Consider the following 17,400-nt stretch of genomic DNA (forward strand, 5'->3'; position numbering starts at 1 on the left):
TATTGCGTAAGGGAAGTCTCCGGTTATTTCTTATAGCATAATGTCTGTGTATATGTATATATGTGTATACATGTACGTATACATATACTCTATGTCTATGAAATGTAAAAGATTTCTCTCTCTCTCTCTATCTATCTATCTATCTATCTATCTATCTATCTATCTATCCTGACCATCTATATCTCTCTCTATCTCTCTCTTTGATATACAAGATAACGTAATGTAAAATAATCATTATCACGATATCGTTCGATCAAATGATATAATAGGGTGGATCAAAACTTTCTAAGTGGGTCAAAGGTAATTTCTTCAAAGATGATTTGTAAAAATCGATTACTCTTTCCTTTTTTTTTTTTTTCCGAGACACTTTTCGAATTAATATATTTTTTCTTTCCTTTTGAAAAATTGTAAAACTACAAGTCCGTAATATTTTTTACTATCTAATAAAAAAGGACTAATTGGTATTAAAAAGAATCGACTTCGGATCTGTATTTTTCTTTTTTTTTCTTCTGAAATATTTTAATTTATAACTACAAAGAAATAAAAAAAAAAAAAAAGGAAAAAGAAAAAAAATAGAAACATTATTTACAACGATTTATAAAGATCTTTGAAATATTTTATTTATTTTTACGAAGACTAGTCACACCTTGGATATATTATATATAATTTTTTTTTCTTTTTTTTTTTTCCCCCCCATTAGAATATACTCGTATAATTTATAAACGTGTACATATGGAAAAAAAACAATGGAACAATCATTAAGCGCGTAAAATTGACACAGTAACGCAAAAAATATATATATATATATATATATATATATATGTACATAAAAATTATTGTTATTAATCTAGTTAGTCGATAATATTTAAATGTAAGTTAGCATTAGTAGAAATATCCAAGTTTACGATAATTTGATATTCCTACAAATTTGACGATATAATATATAAAAACAATAAATTAATTTGATTTTAACTACTTTACACACTTTTTTCTCTCTCTTTCATTTCTTTTTTCTTTTTTTTTTTTTTCTTTTCTTTTTTATCTATTTATTCTTTTTTTCATACGTTGTTAATATTATAATAATAAATTATTTCGTAATATATATTGGTGATGACAAACGAGGAAATGTTTTTTTTTTTTTTCTTTTTTTTACAGATTTACTATGATCACACATACTTGTTGTTTTTTTTAGTGTACAATTACACTTAACGTATAAAATTACTTTCCCAATTTCTTTTGCGCCGTTGCATTACAGTTTCGTCGTTTATAATCGTAGAAAATCAATATCCGGAGTAACATCGTTGAAGACATTAATGTCGAGTGAAGGTAAATATTACTTATCTAATTTTTCAACGAGACAGCATCTCTCGAAAGGTACTTCAAATTTTGATTTATGCTATACATTTACGTATATACATATATGTCTGCACGTATATATATAATATCGTATATATCACACGATAGAAGGATTATAACGATAATACAAAAATTACTTTCGCGCGATCTTATTATTAGAACAATGGAAACAAAGAATTAAAATAAAATCAATCTATATATATATATTTACTTATCTATTTAATCAATAGATAAGTAAAATAAGCAGTTCGTGTAGTATTTATCACATAATAATTCATTACGATTGTTATATCGTTAAAATTATATATACTATATATACATGTATATGTATGTATCCCAAGAAAATCAATGGGACTAGTATTGTGTAGCATTTAAATTTAAGCGTTGTTGTGTATTATTGACGTCGAAGAACACAATAAACACGTGTGAAATGTAAATATGTATTTGAATTAATTAATCATAGAAGAAACAAAATGACACAGAGTAAAAAGATATAAACAGAAAATTAAAATCTAAAACTAATCCAAAAGTAGACATTTATATATATATATATATATATATATATATATATATATATATATATATAATGTATAATATATAAATATATATATATTTATATAAATATAAATGTATATATATATATATATATATATATATATATATATATATATTATTTGCAATAATAAATAACAAAACAAAACAAAAAGAACAAATGGAAAGACAATATTTTGTCGAAGTTACAAAATAATATTAATTAAATCTTAATCGATTTTTATGTTAGTCGCATTAAAAGCTGCAATTCCATATTGATAAGATTTCATCTGTAATTAGTCATAATTCTGTGTCAATTAATTTCTAAATTTTCGTAGAATCCAGAATTGGACGGGGAATCTTTTGGCACATAGTGGTCCATGACTCAGTGACGATAGTTTCTGTCACTTATTAAGATAGGGTTTTTACGAATGTAACAACGAATCATACTCTTAGAGATGATCTATTATATCATGATCATTTTTATAAGATGAATGTTTAATACTATCCTTTTGCGAGTGCATCGTTCTTTGCAATTCTTTCGCAAAATACATGATAGTTTTTTTCAAACCTTCGGCTAAAGGAACTTTTGGTTGCCAATTTAAATATTTTTTTGCTCTGCTAATATCTGGCCTTCTTCTTTGTGGATCGTCTTCTACCGCGGCAAGTTCAACTATTTTACTAGTACCACCAACTAAATCCTTTATAATAAAGGCGAATTCTGTAAGCACCGGAAAGAAGAAGAAAAGAAAAAAAAAAAAAAAAAAAAAAAAAGCACGTTAATGTTAATTTTATTTTTTCTTTTTCTTTCATTTTTTTTTTTATTTTTTATTTTTCATTTTTTTTATATTTTTTTTTTAGATAATTTACAAAGTTTTTCCTTTACCTTCGATGGTGTGTTCAACCGGATTGCCGATATTTACGGGCAACGTGTAATTAGAAGCCATTAAGGCAACCAATCCATCTACCAAATCTGTGACATACTGAAAAGATCTTGTTTGCTTTCCATTACCATAAATGGTGATCGAATCGTTTTGCAAAGCCTGAAGAATAAAATTTGATACGACCCGTCCATCGTTCATGTGCATTCTTGGTCCAAAAGTATTAAAAATTCGTGCTACTCGTACTGACACACCTTCTTGTCTCATGTAGGCGTAACTTAAAGTTTCGGCGACTCTTTTCCCTTCGTCATAGCACGCTCTTGGACCTGAATGGATATATTACATAAAAGAAAAAAAGAAAAAAAAAAAAAAGAAAAAAGAAAGAAAGAAAAAATAACCGAAATGAAACCGTGCGAAACATTTTTTTTTACGTGACGTTGAACATTCATTTCCCTCATTAAATTAATTACAAAATAATAATAATAATAATAATAATAATAATAATAATAATAATAATAAAGAGAAACCTACCGATAGGATTAACGTGACCCCAGTAAGTCTCCATCTGGGGATGCTCGTTAGGATCCCCATAAACTTCGGACGTACTGGCAATTAATACACGTGCTCCAACTCGCTTGGCGAGTCCTATAAATATTTTTTTTCAAAGATTACATTATATTGTATATTCTATCGTCGATAATCTCTATTCGTAATAAGACACGTTAAAAAAAAAAAAAAAAAACACACACACGATGCATACATACATACCTAACATATTTATAGTACCAAGCGTATTAGTTTTAATTGTTTTAACAGGATTCAACATGTAATGAGGTGGACTGGCTGGACTGGCCAAATGATAGATCTCATCAACTTCCAAATACAATGGCCTTACGATGTCGTGATGTACCAATTCGAAATTCTCATGGCCGACCCAGTGCTCAACATTTCTCTTTCGTCCGGTAAAAAAATTATCCACAACTATAACTTCGTGACCAGCCAACATCAATCGATCGACCAAATGTGAACCAACGAAACCAGCTCCACCGGTAACCAATATCCTTTTACGATTTTTATAATTGAGGAACTTCACCGTAGGAAAATCCTTCGGCACCCGATTCTCGATCTTCGCTTCGAGATGACGTAATTTACCTTCGAGCTCCCGTATACGAATTTTAGCCTCCTCGATATCCTTGATATCGTTATTGCCAATAAGTCTACCACCATATTCATCTCTACCTTCGATCTTCTCTAGTAGCAATTCGTTTTCATTTTTTTTTTGAAACTTCCTTATACGTTCCACCTTGTTTATGTTTTGCCGAGACGGAGAATAATCTTCTTCGACTTCTGTACTTACCAAACCTTTGTAGAATCCTAGAACTGTAAGGATTTTTTTTTCTTTTTTTCAATTATTATTACTTTGTAAACTTCGTTTATTTTTTTCTTTCTTTCTTTTCTTTTTTTGTTTTGTTTTATTTTCGTATTCGTACACAATTTTCATTCGCGTTAGAAACAATGTCGAAAGTTTAATAAACGAAACCGAAGAAGTGCGCATGTTGTATCGTGAAAAAAAGTTCGTCGAAATATGTGATTTTGTATTTTCGCGCGAAAAAGTTATGAAAAAGTCGTTGATAGTCTAAAAATCAGTTCGTATTTATATCGAAACTAATTTGTTGAAATTCGATTATTAGAATTATAAAATGAATTTAATTGACGTTATCGGATTTATTTTTAGAACATTTACGAATCTTTTTCTTGTTTTCTTTTTTTTCTTTTTTCTTCTCTCGATTAATGCGAAAACAAAATTTGGCGCGACATTTGCCGATAGATAAATTCTTTATACGACGTAGGATGTAAGAGAATTCGCATTGCTCGCGTATTACAAAATATAGTTTGTTATCTGTAAGTACATAGATACGTTTTAAGTATCCGATACTTGAAACATATCGACATGTTACAAATCGATATCTAATTTTGATTATCGGTATGTTATTATGACTACTTGAGGAAAAAAAAGAGGAAAAACAAAAAAGAAAAAAAGAAAAAAAAATCGATCGAAAATAATACGAAAATTATGAGAAAATTTCAATTGGCTTTCTACCATAATGCTGTTCAATTATCGTTCATATTTATCGTATGTTTCTTTTTTTTTTCCCCTCAGTATTATTTTGCTCTTAGAAATAAATAATATAATCGAACGAAAAAAGTACGATTCATTGTTATTTTGTCATTGACATTAAAGATTTGTTGGCTTGCTTCATTGTTATTTCGTTAGCTTCTCATACTTTGTCTTCGTTCGTAATCATATGATCGCGAAAACAATTATACGATTATGCAAACGAACATCTCATAACAATATCGAAATGAATTTAATTCTTGCGAATGAAGATGCATATAAGCGATAACATCTACGAACGGAAAGTTCGAACGATTGAAATGGCATCGATTATTATTCAACGATAAATTTTTACATATTTCCTAAGAGAAATGGAAAAAAAACAAAGAATTAAAAGAAACAACATACCTAGAATAATACAAACGATGGATAGGGCAAGCTGTTTCATCTTTCTCTGGGTGATGACCATGCTTTTGTATTGCACATGTCGCACTTTAATATATTTTGATCACTGTTCTCATTAGAGTGCCAACACATCGATATGGTTTCCTATGTGGAACAGAGAAACCGTAGGTGGATCGTGCATTTTTCAAAACACAACTCAAACGAACATAACCTCGGAAATAGTTGGCTCCCGACGCGTAACGCAAATATAAACGGTAGCCTTCCTAAGTGATCACGATATCGCGTATGATTACCACCACTAAATGATTATTGACGTAGTATAGATGTTGCCATCTATATGCAGTTATATGTAAATACATATACGATCTGGCTAGTAATTTAGATTTATCTGTTTGAATTAAACGACGAATAAATGTAAAATTCATATTGTTAAAATGAAACATAACGATGAATATATCAAATGTTAATGATCATTTTAATTATGATTTGTCGTTTGTTAAGAAAAAAAAAAAAAAAAAAAAAAAAAAGAAAAAATTATAAGATCACATCGTTATACCTACAGTCGATAAGTTAACCTCCAAAAAATGTTCAAATTTCTCTTCGGTTTGTCTTCTCGTCCGTTTGTTCGTATCTGCACACGCAGGCGCAGAACCTATTTTTTGATTGATATATAAAGGCAGTGGCAGTACAAAGGAAACATCTCAAGTGGTTTTTCTGCAGTAACGGTGGCAGTGGCATTTGAAACATGGCAGACATCATTGACTGTAATTTTCCTGTGTGGGGCCTACTGCCTAAAAAAGAAACAGGTGTCACTCAATTTCTCACGAAATATCCCGAATACGATGGACGAGGCGTCATTATTGCTATTCTCGATTCCGGTGTCGATCCTGGAGCACCGGGTATGCAGGTGAGAACAGTCAACACACAAAGACACGCCTCGGTTAGACGCTCTTACACCATTTTATTTTATTTTCGAAATAATACCGCCAAACCCATATATTTAGTTTTCCCTCTCTTGATTACGTTCCATTCGCGCTTCCATTGTCTTCTTTGTATAACTTTATTGCTATTGATGAATCTCTTTCTATTTTGTTTTTGCTTTTTTTTCTTTTCTTTTTTTTTTTTCTCCTTCATTTTGGCACATATTCAACCTATCCTTAATACTGAACATTTTGTTCAGTTACTCAAATTACAAGAATCTTGTTTTTGAAATGTACAACTTATACAAACATTAGTCGGGATGGTCATTGTCATTGAACTTTATCATGCAAAGTCATTGTTTGTTTTTCTTATTTTAGGCTTAATTTTGATTACACATATATATATATATATATATATATATATATATATATATATATATGTATATATATCACTTGTCTGTTAATATTGTTGATTCATCTCAAAGTTGTAAAATATTTTGCTAAGATTTTTCTTTCTTTTATCTTTTCTCTCTTTTTTGTTTTTTTTTTTGTTTGTTCTATTCTTGATTCTCGAAAGTTGGATAATTATTATTTGCCGTGTGATAGAAAGTAATGACGATGTACAATTGTAATCATTTTAATTTCAGGTGACCTCGGATGGAAAAACAAAAATAATTGAAAGATTTGACTGCAGCGGTGCCGGCGATGTTGACACAAGCAAAATTGTACAGGCTCCGGATGGATATATAAATGGTATCACTGGTCGTAAATTAAAGGTATTTAATTTGATTTTTGTTTAAGAAATTGAAATGAAATGTGAAACTTACATTTCAAGTTTTTATTTGAAGGTCCCTACAAATTGGAATAATCCAAGTGGTGAATATCATATTGGGATAAAAAATGTATTTACATTATATCCTGGCAAATTAAAAGACAGAATTACAGCGGAAAGAAAAAAAAAATTTTGGGACGATGGACAAAAAGCTGCACTTGCAGAAGCTAGTAGAGCGTTACAAGTAATATTATTTTTATTGTATCTCCTTTTATTTCTTTCTTTTTTTTTTTTTTTTTTTTATTTTATTATGAATAATTACAGATATAAATCAAAAATTGATTTGCATAAGAATCATTGAGAGTATCAACAAAACGGTTGTTTTAATTATATATCTTTTTTCTTTTTTTTCTTTTTTTTTTTTTTTTTTTTTTTTTTTAATAATCGAAGATAATGATATAACGTTTAGAATTTTAAAATCAATTTTTAACATTAGAAAATTTGTTGAATGAATTATTATAAGTATACATTTAATGAACCACTGTTGTAATTAGAATTTTAGACCATGTGATCCAAAGATAGTGTTGTTGTATGTTAAACCATGTAATTAGGACGGCTGTTTCACAACAAGCTACAGTGATTGGTGTCTAATGCTATTTATATTTGGCAGTTTGAAGTGATGTAAAGCTATTGATGACATTACATAATATGTAGTTTGATAGAGAAATTGGACTACTCTAATAGATAGCTATTGTCTTCTCTTATGCATGTGTGTGTGTGTGTGTGTGTGTGTTTAATTTTTCTCCCTATATATATATATATATATATATATATATATATATATATATATATTTTAATTTTATTATATTTTGTGTTTACAAAATTAAAATTTTATGTTTATAATTAATATTTGGAATACATAGGAATTTGAGGCCAAGAATCCACAATTATCCACCTTAGAAGAAAAATTACAAAAAGAGGAATTAGAAGCTAGAGTAGAAGTACTCATTAATGCAGAAAAAAAATATTCAGATTCTGGACCTACGTATGATGTTGTTGTTTTTCATGATGGTGAAATGTGGAGGTAATTATATCTCAAAATAAATAATAATATTATATATTTATTTATTTATTTATTATTATTATAGAGCGTGCATTGATACTTCTGAACAAGGTGATTTAGAATCTGGTGTTTACCTTGGAGAATATTCTTTGACGAAAGAATATGCTCCTCTAACTCAAGAAGATCAGTTAAATGTTAGCATTAATGTTCATGATGAAGGAAATACACTTGAAATAGTTAGTCTTTGTTGTAAGTAATTAATGCCTTTAATTTATTCAATAGTAATCATTTAACGAATATAAATTTCATTTAACTTGATATATTTTAGCAAGTCATGGAACGCATGTAGCTTCAATAGCAGCAGCTTATTTTCCTGAAAACCCAGAATTAAATGGTGTAGCACCTGGTGCTCAAATAATTTCACTAACAGTAGGAGATGGACGAATAGGCACTATGGAAACAGGAACAGCAATAGTAAGGGCAATGATAAACATCATGCAGCGTAGAAAAGAAAAAATTCATCTTATAAATATGAGTTATGGTGAACATGCTCATTGGTCTAATGCAGGACGAATAGGAGAATTAATGAACGAAGTTATTGATAAGTATGGTATAACATGGGTTGCATCTGCTGGAAATCTTGGACCAGCGTTGTGTACTATTGGTATGGAAACAATAACTAATGTCATTGAATTTGTATATATGTTATATTTATATAATATCAAATTAATTGTCTTTAATTTTGGTATAGGAACACCACCAGACATTAATTCAAACAGTATTATTAGTGTTGGTGCTTATGTTTCACCTGATATGATGGTGGCTGAATACTCTCTAAGAGAAAAAATGCCTGGTATGCCATACACATGGTCTTCTCGTGGTCCAATGATAGATGGTGGTTTTGGTGTTACCGTATGTGCTCCTGGTGGAGCTATTACGAGTGTTCCTAATTTTACATTAAGAAAAAGTCAACTTATGAATGGTACAAGCATGGCCAGTCCACATGTTACTGGTGCCATTGGTACGTATGACTAATATGTCTCTATAAAATTTATTTATATTTAGAAATTATATATTTTGAAATATTATCCTTTCTTTTTCTAAATATATATGTAATTGTTCATACATATATATATTTATACATATTACAGCGGTGCTTATATCTGGACTTATAGCTAAAGGTTGTCCATATTCCCCATATAGTATCAAAAGAGCTCTTGAAAATACTGCTTTATACATATCAACTTTGGATCCATTTGCACAAGGTTCAGGCTTATTGCAAGTTGAACGTGCATTTGATAATCTTGTTGCCTATTGCGATGCACCAGAAAGAGATGTCAGATTTTCAATCAGTTGTACCGCACATAATTCGAAAGGAATTCATATGAGAATCGGTGTTATTGATCGGCCGAAAGATTATCCAGTTACTGTTGAACCAGTATTCCTTGATAGTGAAAACACTGGTATAATTTTATTATAAATTCTTTTCTTTTTATATATATATATATATAATTAAAAGTATATAATTTTTTAAACATCACAGATCCATCACGTAAAATTGATTTTAATTTAAAATTAACTTTGGTGTGCGAGGCATCTTGGGCTCGATTTCCAACGCATCTTGACCTAATGCATATGCCCCGTGCTTTCTCAATTAGTATCGATGGTTCTAATTTGCCAGAAGGTGTTCATGCTACAAGGTGAGAAAGTAAACAATTTTTGTTTTGTATTAAGTACATATATAAAGCCATATATGTAGTATCGAATATTTATCTGGCGAAACGTATATTATATATAATTTTTTTTTTTTCTTGATAAAAATTTCAGCGTTAGAGCTTATGATGTAACCAATATTGCAAAAGGGCCAGTGTTCCAAATTCCTATCACGGTAGTGCAACCAATGGTACTGCCAAAAACTGCTCTTCTCCCTGATCTAATATATACAAATGTTTTATTTAAACCAAATACAATCAAGCGTCATTTTATTCTCGTTCCCGAGGATGCCACATGGGCAGGTAAAATAAATTCAAAATTGTTTTTTATGTCAATGTATAATAGCAATAACTCAATTTAAATTATAGTCCTCAAGTTAAGGAGTACAGAAAAGGACAAGACCAGCAGATTTGTACTTCATACTATTCAATTGAAACCACGATTAGCATGTAAAACACTTGAAGTTAATAAAATGATAGGAGTTACACCACAAACAGAATGTGTTCAACCATTTGCTGTTGAGGTATTGTTAATATTTATTTATTCCTTTGTTGTACAATTTAATATTTTTCTAAAAGTTGTTGATTTGCTTTTTGATATGCATTTTAACAATGCGAATTTTATGTCTAGGGTGGTTTGATTGTGGAAGTTGTTATTGCAAAATATTGGGCAAGTTTAGGGGATATGTTAATAGATTACTCAATAGAATTTCATGGTATTCGTATAATAAATGGTAACTTAACAATGCAATCGGGCGATGGTATAAATCGCTTAGAAATACGAAGTTCTTTGAGAATTGAAGAAGTTGTACCGTGTGTTACTCTTAAATCATCTGTACAAATTTTAAAGTATGGTGTGACATATTATTTTTATTAATAATGTTCTATAATAACTGTGAATCGTTAATTGTCGTTATTATATTTAACTCTATAATTTCAGACCGACGGATTCAAAAGTTATTCCTTTACGAAATCGTGACATTATTCCACCAACCAGACAAATTTATGAATTACAATTAACATATACATTCCATTCAGCAAAAGCAACTGAAGTTACACCAAATGCTGCACTACTTAGTAATTTGCTGTATGAGAGTGAATATGAGAGTCAAATGTGGATGATATATGATAACAACAAACAACTTGTTGCCTGTGGTGATGCATATCCATCTAAGGTAAGTATATATAAATATCAATATAAGTAGAAATTGTATAATATAAAAAATTAGAAAAAGAAAGAAGAAAGAAAACGAAAAAATAATAAGATATTATGATCGTAGTACACTATTCAAAAATTGGAAAAGGGTGACTATACATTGAAGATGCATGTACGTCACGAAAAGAAAGAATTATTAGACAGATTAACAGATATGCCTTTGCTTTTGAGTCAAAAACTTAATAATCCAATAATACTTGATATTTATGCCAGTCAATCTCAGGCAATGATTGGTGGAAAAAAGATGGTTGCCGCATCTGTTCCACCTGGACATATTCTTCCCTTATTTGTTGCGCCTATGTTAAATGAAAGCAAGTAGGTATTTACAGTATATTCATTATACATAATGTGATATATAGTTAAGTACAAAGCGATTACAATTTTGTTTCTTACTCAATGACGATGATAAAAAATTATTAATATATCATAAAGCAAAGGTGAGCAACTTTTTCTCCGGTGCGAGCCGTACAATCTCTCTCACCATCAATCAATCCGTTTCTTCATTACTTATATAAATTTATTAATCATTATTTAAACCGATTATCCATAAATAGACAGAAACAAAAACAGTACAGCTCATGAGTTTTATTACCAAAGAAGGTAAGTAAATAGGAGCGCAAACTATATATGTAACCCGTTGACCATCAGTTGCTCACTTTTGCCATAGAGAATTAGTTATCTATATGCAAACGTTTTTTACTGAGATGATTGATAATTATGTTTTATATGTATGCACACACAACACAAACACACACACATCAAACAAAATTTTACAACAAAAAAAAAGAAAAAAAAGAAGATCAAGTATCCGAGATCAAATATTTATTCAAACAATAGCTTGGATTTACTTTTATTTCTTCACATTTGTGTATATATATATATATATATATATATGTACATATATGTTGATTTTTTTAAGCACGCATTACAATAATTTTCTCTTAAGTGGATTTTCGTCCACTTTTTGATAGCCCTACTTTTACCAATTTTTATTTACAGCTGATCTTGATACTTGATAAAAAAAAAATCGAGTTTAAAATATTTCAAATATTATTTAAAAAAAAGAAAAAAAAAAAATCGAGTTTAAAATATTTCAAATATTATTTCGCTATTAAAAGCTACTAAGATATAACTTTCTTCTTTTTCATCTTTCAATGCAGCACAGAAAACAAGTGAGTTCATAATATTATTTTTATTAACTTCTTTGCAAGTTGACATGCTTTAAACAGAGTTAAGGATATATGCAAAAAAAAAACTATTCGTCTAATTATTAAAATGTATAACAATAGAAATGCCTATCAGTTTTTGATGCAATAATGCTTATTGTATATCCCTGACTCACTATACATCATTCTGCTGCACGAACATTTTTCAAAATACATGAAAACAGCTGTTTACCTATTTCATAACCAATTAATTGAGCACAAATTTGTTTTTTTTTTCTTTTTCTTTTTAATAAAAATGAGCTTTTTTTTTATAAATTTTGATCTCAGAAATTTGATGAGGTGTAGTATAGTTAATGATAAAATATATCAAAAATATTGAAATAAAAAGCTTATATTAATATCAAATGTTTTGATAGTATAACAATATATATATATATATATATATATATATGTATATTGATATTGCTTTCTGTATCATATTATATTCTTACACATGTGCTTACTTAAGCCTTTAAAATATATCTGTTAATGGTTTTCTGCTTGGTTATTTCCTATTATATATAATAAGAATAATTGAAAAGATGTACAAATATTTGTATTAAAAAAAAAAAAAAAATAATTTTTGTTTTATCTCTTTCAAGGATATCCAAAGGTGCTACTCTTGGTAGTTATCTACAAGGTACAATTACATTATGTAAAGATGAGTTGGATAGGAAAGTAGATTACTATACGTTTAAATACATATTATCTGAACCTACTAAAAAATCAAGTAATGCTACATCTAAATCAGATAAGGAAAAAACTACCAAATGGGATGAATACAATGAAGCACTACGAGATTTAAAATGCACATGGCTTGCAAAACTTGGTAATTCAATATTTTATTTTCACCATCTCTGTTTATATATATATATGTATATATATATATATTAGTTTTCATAATAGTCATAATATTACATTATTTTTTTATTTCATTCATCGACGTATAAATTTCTATATTTTTTTCCCGGTTTTGCTTCTTCATGTAGCACCATCTATACGTAAGTTATTACGATATATATTGTGATATGTTCTTCTTGAAATTTAATTTACAATTCTTATCGCCGTATGATACAAATGGCGATTTTTTTTCTCCTTCTCTGTCAACAAGTTCAATAATTCATTTGCACATACATTTTTTGCATGTTAAATTACAAATATATTTAATATGTTTCTTTCCATATCTTGATTTGTCCATAATATACATTTGTTTTACTTTCTCCATAATTTATAATTGAATTATAATATTTTCGTATCCTTGACGTGCAATAAGTATTATCAATGATCTTATAAATTACAAAAACATTTTTAGGTATATTGTAGATATTCATAAGAAAAAAAAAAAACAAACAAACAAACAAACAAAAGAAAAAGAAAAAAGAAAACATTAATTTTATAAACACCATGTTATGTATTGTGTATCTAATATAAATTAAATGCGTTTAATTGTGTTGTATACATGTATATAATATAAATATTCTTATAACAGAACCAGGTGAATATGCAAACTTATTGTATGGAGAATTGAAGAACATCTTCTCAGATCACTTGCCTGTACATACTGCTATGTTGACATCATTGGATTCTCCTGAAGCACGTCGTCATGTACCTCATGATGATGTATCTGAAAATTCTATTGCTCTTGCCAATCAAATATTAGCCGTTGCAGATGTTGTCATTACAAATATTGATCAGGATAAACTATTAGCCTACTATGGCCTAAAGACTGATCAACGATCTGATGCTGCCAAAATTAAAGCAACAATGGATAAACAAAAGAATACATTAGTAGAAGCGTTAGTGAAAAAAGGTTGTGCGTTAGCACGATTATACGTCCATGGTACAAAAAAAGGTGATGGTAATGGTTCTCATGAGCATTTACTTGAGGGTGTTACAAACATATGGCAAGAAGTACAGAAATTTGCTGAACCAACTGACAATAAGGTACATTTTTGTTTTGTTAAAATGACATAAGCACACATCATATATTGTTTTCCTTTTTTTTTTCTTTTTTTCTTTTTTTTTTTTTTTTAGGTGCTTATATTATCTTTGTGGCACGCACACATTAATAATCATTATGGACGATATTTGAAATTATTGACACGTTTTTATGAAGAAAAACCAATAAAAGAAATAGATGAAAAGTGTATAGAAATTACAAGGACTTTGGGTTGGAATCATTGGTCGCATCATATAATTGCAAGCATACCAGCACGTTATCCAGGAGCATATAGGACATTTTGATTAATAGTAAGTAGAAGAAAGATGACGCATAGAATATTAAAGTTTTTAATATTTTTAGTTTTCATATTTATATTATATTCTTTCATATTTATATCATACCTTTTTACATATATTATTCATTCAATATAAAGATTGTAAATATGTTAATATAAGTTAATAAGGGATATATAAAATTTATAGTAAAAAAAAAAAAAAAAAAAAAAAAAAAGAAAAAGAAAAAGATAAACAAAAAGAAAAAAAATCAGATTTTATAAAACTTCAATGATTAAATTTTTTAATATGAAAAATATTTTTTTTAGGATATTGACGAACAAATCATGAATTCTTTTCAGATTTAACACAATTTTTGGCTAACATCGTAATAAGAAAAACAAACTTTAAGAATGAGTTTTTAATTGCACTGTAATGATAATGACATTGTGTCATGCAGATGTAAAATACATTTAGAAAAATATTATTTTATTCATAGAGAAAAAAAAACAAAAATAATAATAATAATAATAATAATAATAATAATAATAATAATAATTTAGAGAAATAATTAAAATACTAAACTCTTATAAAAAAAATGAGTCATATTCGTACCTACGTATATGGTTTATGCAGACCATCAAAAAGTAACTATAAATCATTTTTCTGCTTACACAAATATTACATAGCAATAATTATATGGAACATTTTTCATTAACAACACAATGCAATGTTAAAGATTTTAGTTAAATATGTGAAATGATATTAGCAAAATATTTGACGATTTAAATGAATATAAATTTTGAATATGATATATGCGGGGCTGACCACTCCATGCTTCATCAGAAGTGTTATATACTTTGAGACTGCATTTTAAAGGCGCTTATTACGTCATATTGATGGCTGAATAATTGATAAATTGTATCAATAAATTCAAGCTATATAGCATACAGACTTCTTTTATGGAAAAAAAAAATGAAAAAAAAAAAAGACAAAAAAATATAAAACTTATGTTATTATTTCTGAAATAAACATGTGACTGTATCATTACGAAGCTCAAATAGTTTATTTATGATATACATTAATGTAATAGAACATATATGTAATAATGACATGCAACATTTCTTTATTAAATTTTGTGCCATCCTACATAAAAGTTGCATAAATTCAAGTAGTAGAACTATCATTACAAGCACAACAAATATTACTGGCCAAGACAAAGTTTCTTTTCTCTCATTTTTTTTTTCTTTTTTTTCTTTTTTTTTTTTTTTTTATATATATATATAACAATAAATTTACATACTGTCAGTATACTATAAAATAATCCATCGATGCTGAAGATGCCCGCTATAGAATATAATTTAATAAAAAAAGAGAGAGAGAGGAGCTTATAATATAAATAAAAAAAAATATATATATGGAAGTTTTTCTTTATCAGAAATGGATAAATATAATAATTATGTTACTCTCACTCTCTCTCTATCTCTCTCTCTTTCACCCTCTCTCTTTTTCTCTCTTTCTCTCTCTGATACAGATGATGGATATTTAAAATATAATGACTCAAATGTTTCTTTGAGAAAAATTGTACTGTTTTTATGAAATGGCTGGTTATCCAGATAATAAAAATAATAATGAAAATATAACTTGTATAAACTAAATTTACTCATTTGTAATATTATAATATTCATATGTAAATACGATATTTTTACAAACATTTACGTGTGATCAAGTATTATGTAATTTCATTAATATTGAAAAGTATATTTAGTACCATTATTTTTCATGAAACAATCTGAATGTATAATTAACTAGCTTTAGAACTAACTAACTTCATTATGTCCAGTAATCAAAATGTCTAGAAATACCAAATTTCCCATTAAAAAATATTAAATTTAAGTCAAAGAAAAATGCTTTCGAACACAAAATTAATGAAAAGAATTGTTTTATAAAAGTTATGACTCTGCCACCATTATTTAGCCATCATTTTCCTACATTTGTGAAAGATTTTTTTAATAATGATGTCAACTTATATTGGTACCATCCAGAATTTTCACAAAGTCGTTATCCACCAGGACAAGGAAGTAATCAGATCATTATTTTATAGATACATATATTTTATATGTATATGTATATATATATATATATATATATATATATATATATATATATATATATACACATAGAAGAATAAATTATTTTATGAAAATAATGAAAATTTGAGAAAATTATATTTATACTTCACAGTAAGTGAAGCATGTACATTGATATGTCTTCTTGTGGCACAACGTGTATCTCAAGGGAACGTATTAATTTGCGACGTAGAAAATTGCCCAGAATTGACTGTTATTATGGCTGAAGCTATGGTAGAAGGTAATGCAACACATGCATGGATTATAAGCCAAAAACTTATTCCTCATCCATATCTTAACACCGAAGAGGCTTTAAAATATGGTGGCAGAAGTCTAACTATATTAAAAGAATGGGTATAACAAATATATTTATATTGGATAACAAAAAAAAAAATATATTTGTTAAAAATAGATAGAAGTGATTAATTTTTGTTTTTTTGTTTATATATATACATATATATCCGCACCTATATTTATTTTATAATTAAATATTTTGTACCTTTTATCACATAGAAATTTCATGTTTTCCATGAAAAAATTGAAAGAAGTTTATATAATAATATAAAAAGCTTTTTAGTTGATTGGTATAAAGAACCTCAGTCTACTAACTTATTCATGTTGCTTATAACATGCGGTCGTACAGTACTTTTTATATTTCAAGAAATAACATACAAGGTACGATTTTTATTTATTAAAAGTACAATATATATATATATATATATAAATTGTACTTTTTTATCCTCAGGTTACTTTATTTGATTCACACGGGCATAGTACTTTAAAACATCCGAATCGAGGATTAGTCGTTGCACAGGTAAGATTCAAAATAATCATTACAAGTTTCAATTTAATTTAGCCATCTAATAATGTAATAATATTT

At 27.9% G+C, this 17,400-nt stretch overlaps 2 protein-coding genes across 5 annotated transcripts; one reads left to right on the forward strand and one right to left on the reverse strand.

The window, feature by feature from the left end:
- Positions 1-2,336: 2,336 nt before the first annotated feature.
- On the reverse strand, positions 2,337-5,581 carry LOC124424164 (UDP-glucuronic acid decarboxylase 1). The gene is made up of 5 exons (XM_046962838.1): positions 5,293-5,581; positions 3,537-4,148; positions 3,300-3,413; positions 2,774-3,094; positions 2,337-2,608 (listed from the first exon to the last, which is right to left on the reverse strand). The coding sequence occupies exons 1-5, from the start codon at positions 5,351-5,353 to the stop codon at positions 2,340-2,342; spliced, it is 1,377 nt and encodes a 458-aa protein (XP_046818794.1). The 5' UTR covers positions 5,354-5,581; the 3' UTR covers positions 2,337-2,339.
- A 380-nt stretch (positions 5,582-5,961) lies between these two features.
- Positions 5,962-16,034, forward strand: LOC124424152 (tripeptidyl-peptidase 2). Of its 4 annotated transcripts, none has more exons than XM_046962804.1 (20): positions 5,962-6,196; positions 6,857-6,985; positions 7,058-7,225; positions 7,905-8,065; positions 8,130-8,293; positions 8,373-8,708; positions 8,796-9,065; positions 9,196-9,507; positions 9,588-9,744; positions 9,872-10,059; positions 10,126-10,280; positions 10,388-10,605; positions 10,697-10,931; positions 11,037-11,287; positions 12,133-12,144; positions 12,780-13,006; positions 13,167-13,178; positions 13,667-14,121; positions 14,212-14,427; positions 14,721-16,034. In XM_046962804.1, exons 1-19 carry the CDS (start codon positions 6,035-6,037, stop codon positions 14,419-14,421), a joined length of 3,822 nt encoding a protein of 1,273 aa, XP_046818760.1. In that variant the 5' UTR covers positions 5,962-6,034; the 3' UTR covers positions 14,422-14,427; positions 14,721-16,034. The 4 variants fall into 4 exon arrangements, with proteins under 4 accessions (XP_046818760.1, XP_046818750.1, XP_046818779.1 ...); XM_046962794.1 differs by having other exon boundaries at positions 5,963-6,196; positions 14,754-16,034; XM_046962823.1 differs by lacking the exon at positions 12,133-12,144 and having other exon boundaries at positions 5,963-6,196; positions 14,754-16,034.
- Positions 16,035-17,400: the final 1,366 nt, after the last annotated feature.

This window comes from Vespa crabro, chromosome 1, assembly GCF_910589235.1.
Source record: "Vespa crabro chromosome 1, iyVesCrab1.2, whole genome shotgun sequence".
Lineage (NCBI taxonomy): Eukaryota > Metazoa > Arthropoda > Insecta > Hymenoptera > Vespidae > Vespa > Vespa crabro.

Bases quoted from the DNA above. Each gene is read 5' to 3' on its own strand.
- LOC124424164 (XM_046962838.1), bottom strand. From the start codon at position 5,353: ATGGTCATCACCCAGAGAAAGATGAAACAGCTTGCCCTATCCATCGTT. The intron at 4,149-5,292 runs GTATGTTGTTTC...AAATCCTTACAG, and splicing joins CATCGTTTGTATTATTCTAG to TTCTAGGATTCTACAAAGGT. The intron at 2,609-2,773 runs GTAAAGGAAAAA...CGGTGCTTACAG, and splicing joins GGTTGAACACACCATCGAAG to AATTCGCCTTTATTATAAAG.
- LOC124424152 (XM_046962804.1), top strand. From the start codon at position 6,035: ATGGCAGACATCATTGACTGTAATTTTCCTGTGTGGGGCCTACTGCCT. The intron at 6,986-7,057 runs GTATTTAATTTG...TTTTATTTGAAG, and splicing joins TCACTGGTCGTAAATTAAAG to GTCCCTACAAATTGGAATAA. The intron at 9,745-9,871 runs GTGAGAAAGTAA...TAAAAATTTCAG, and splicing joins GAAGGTGTTCATGCTACAAG to CGTTAGAGCTTATGATGTAA.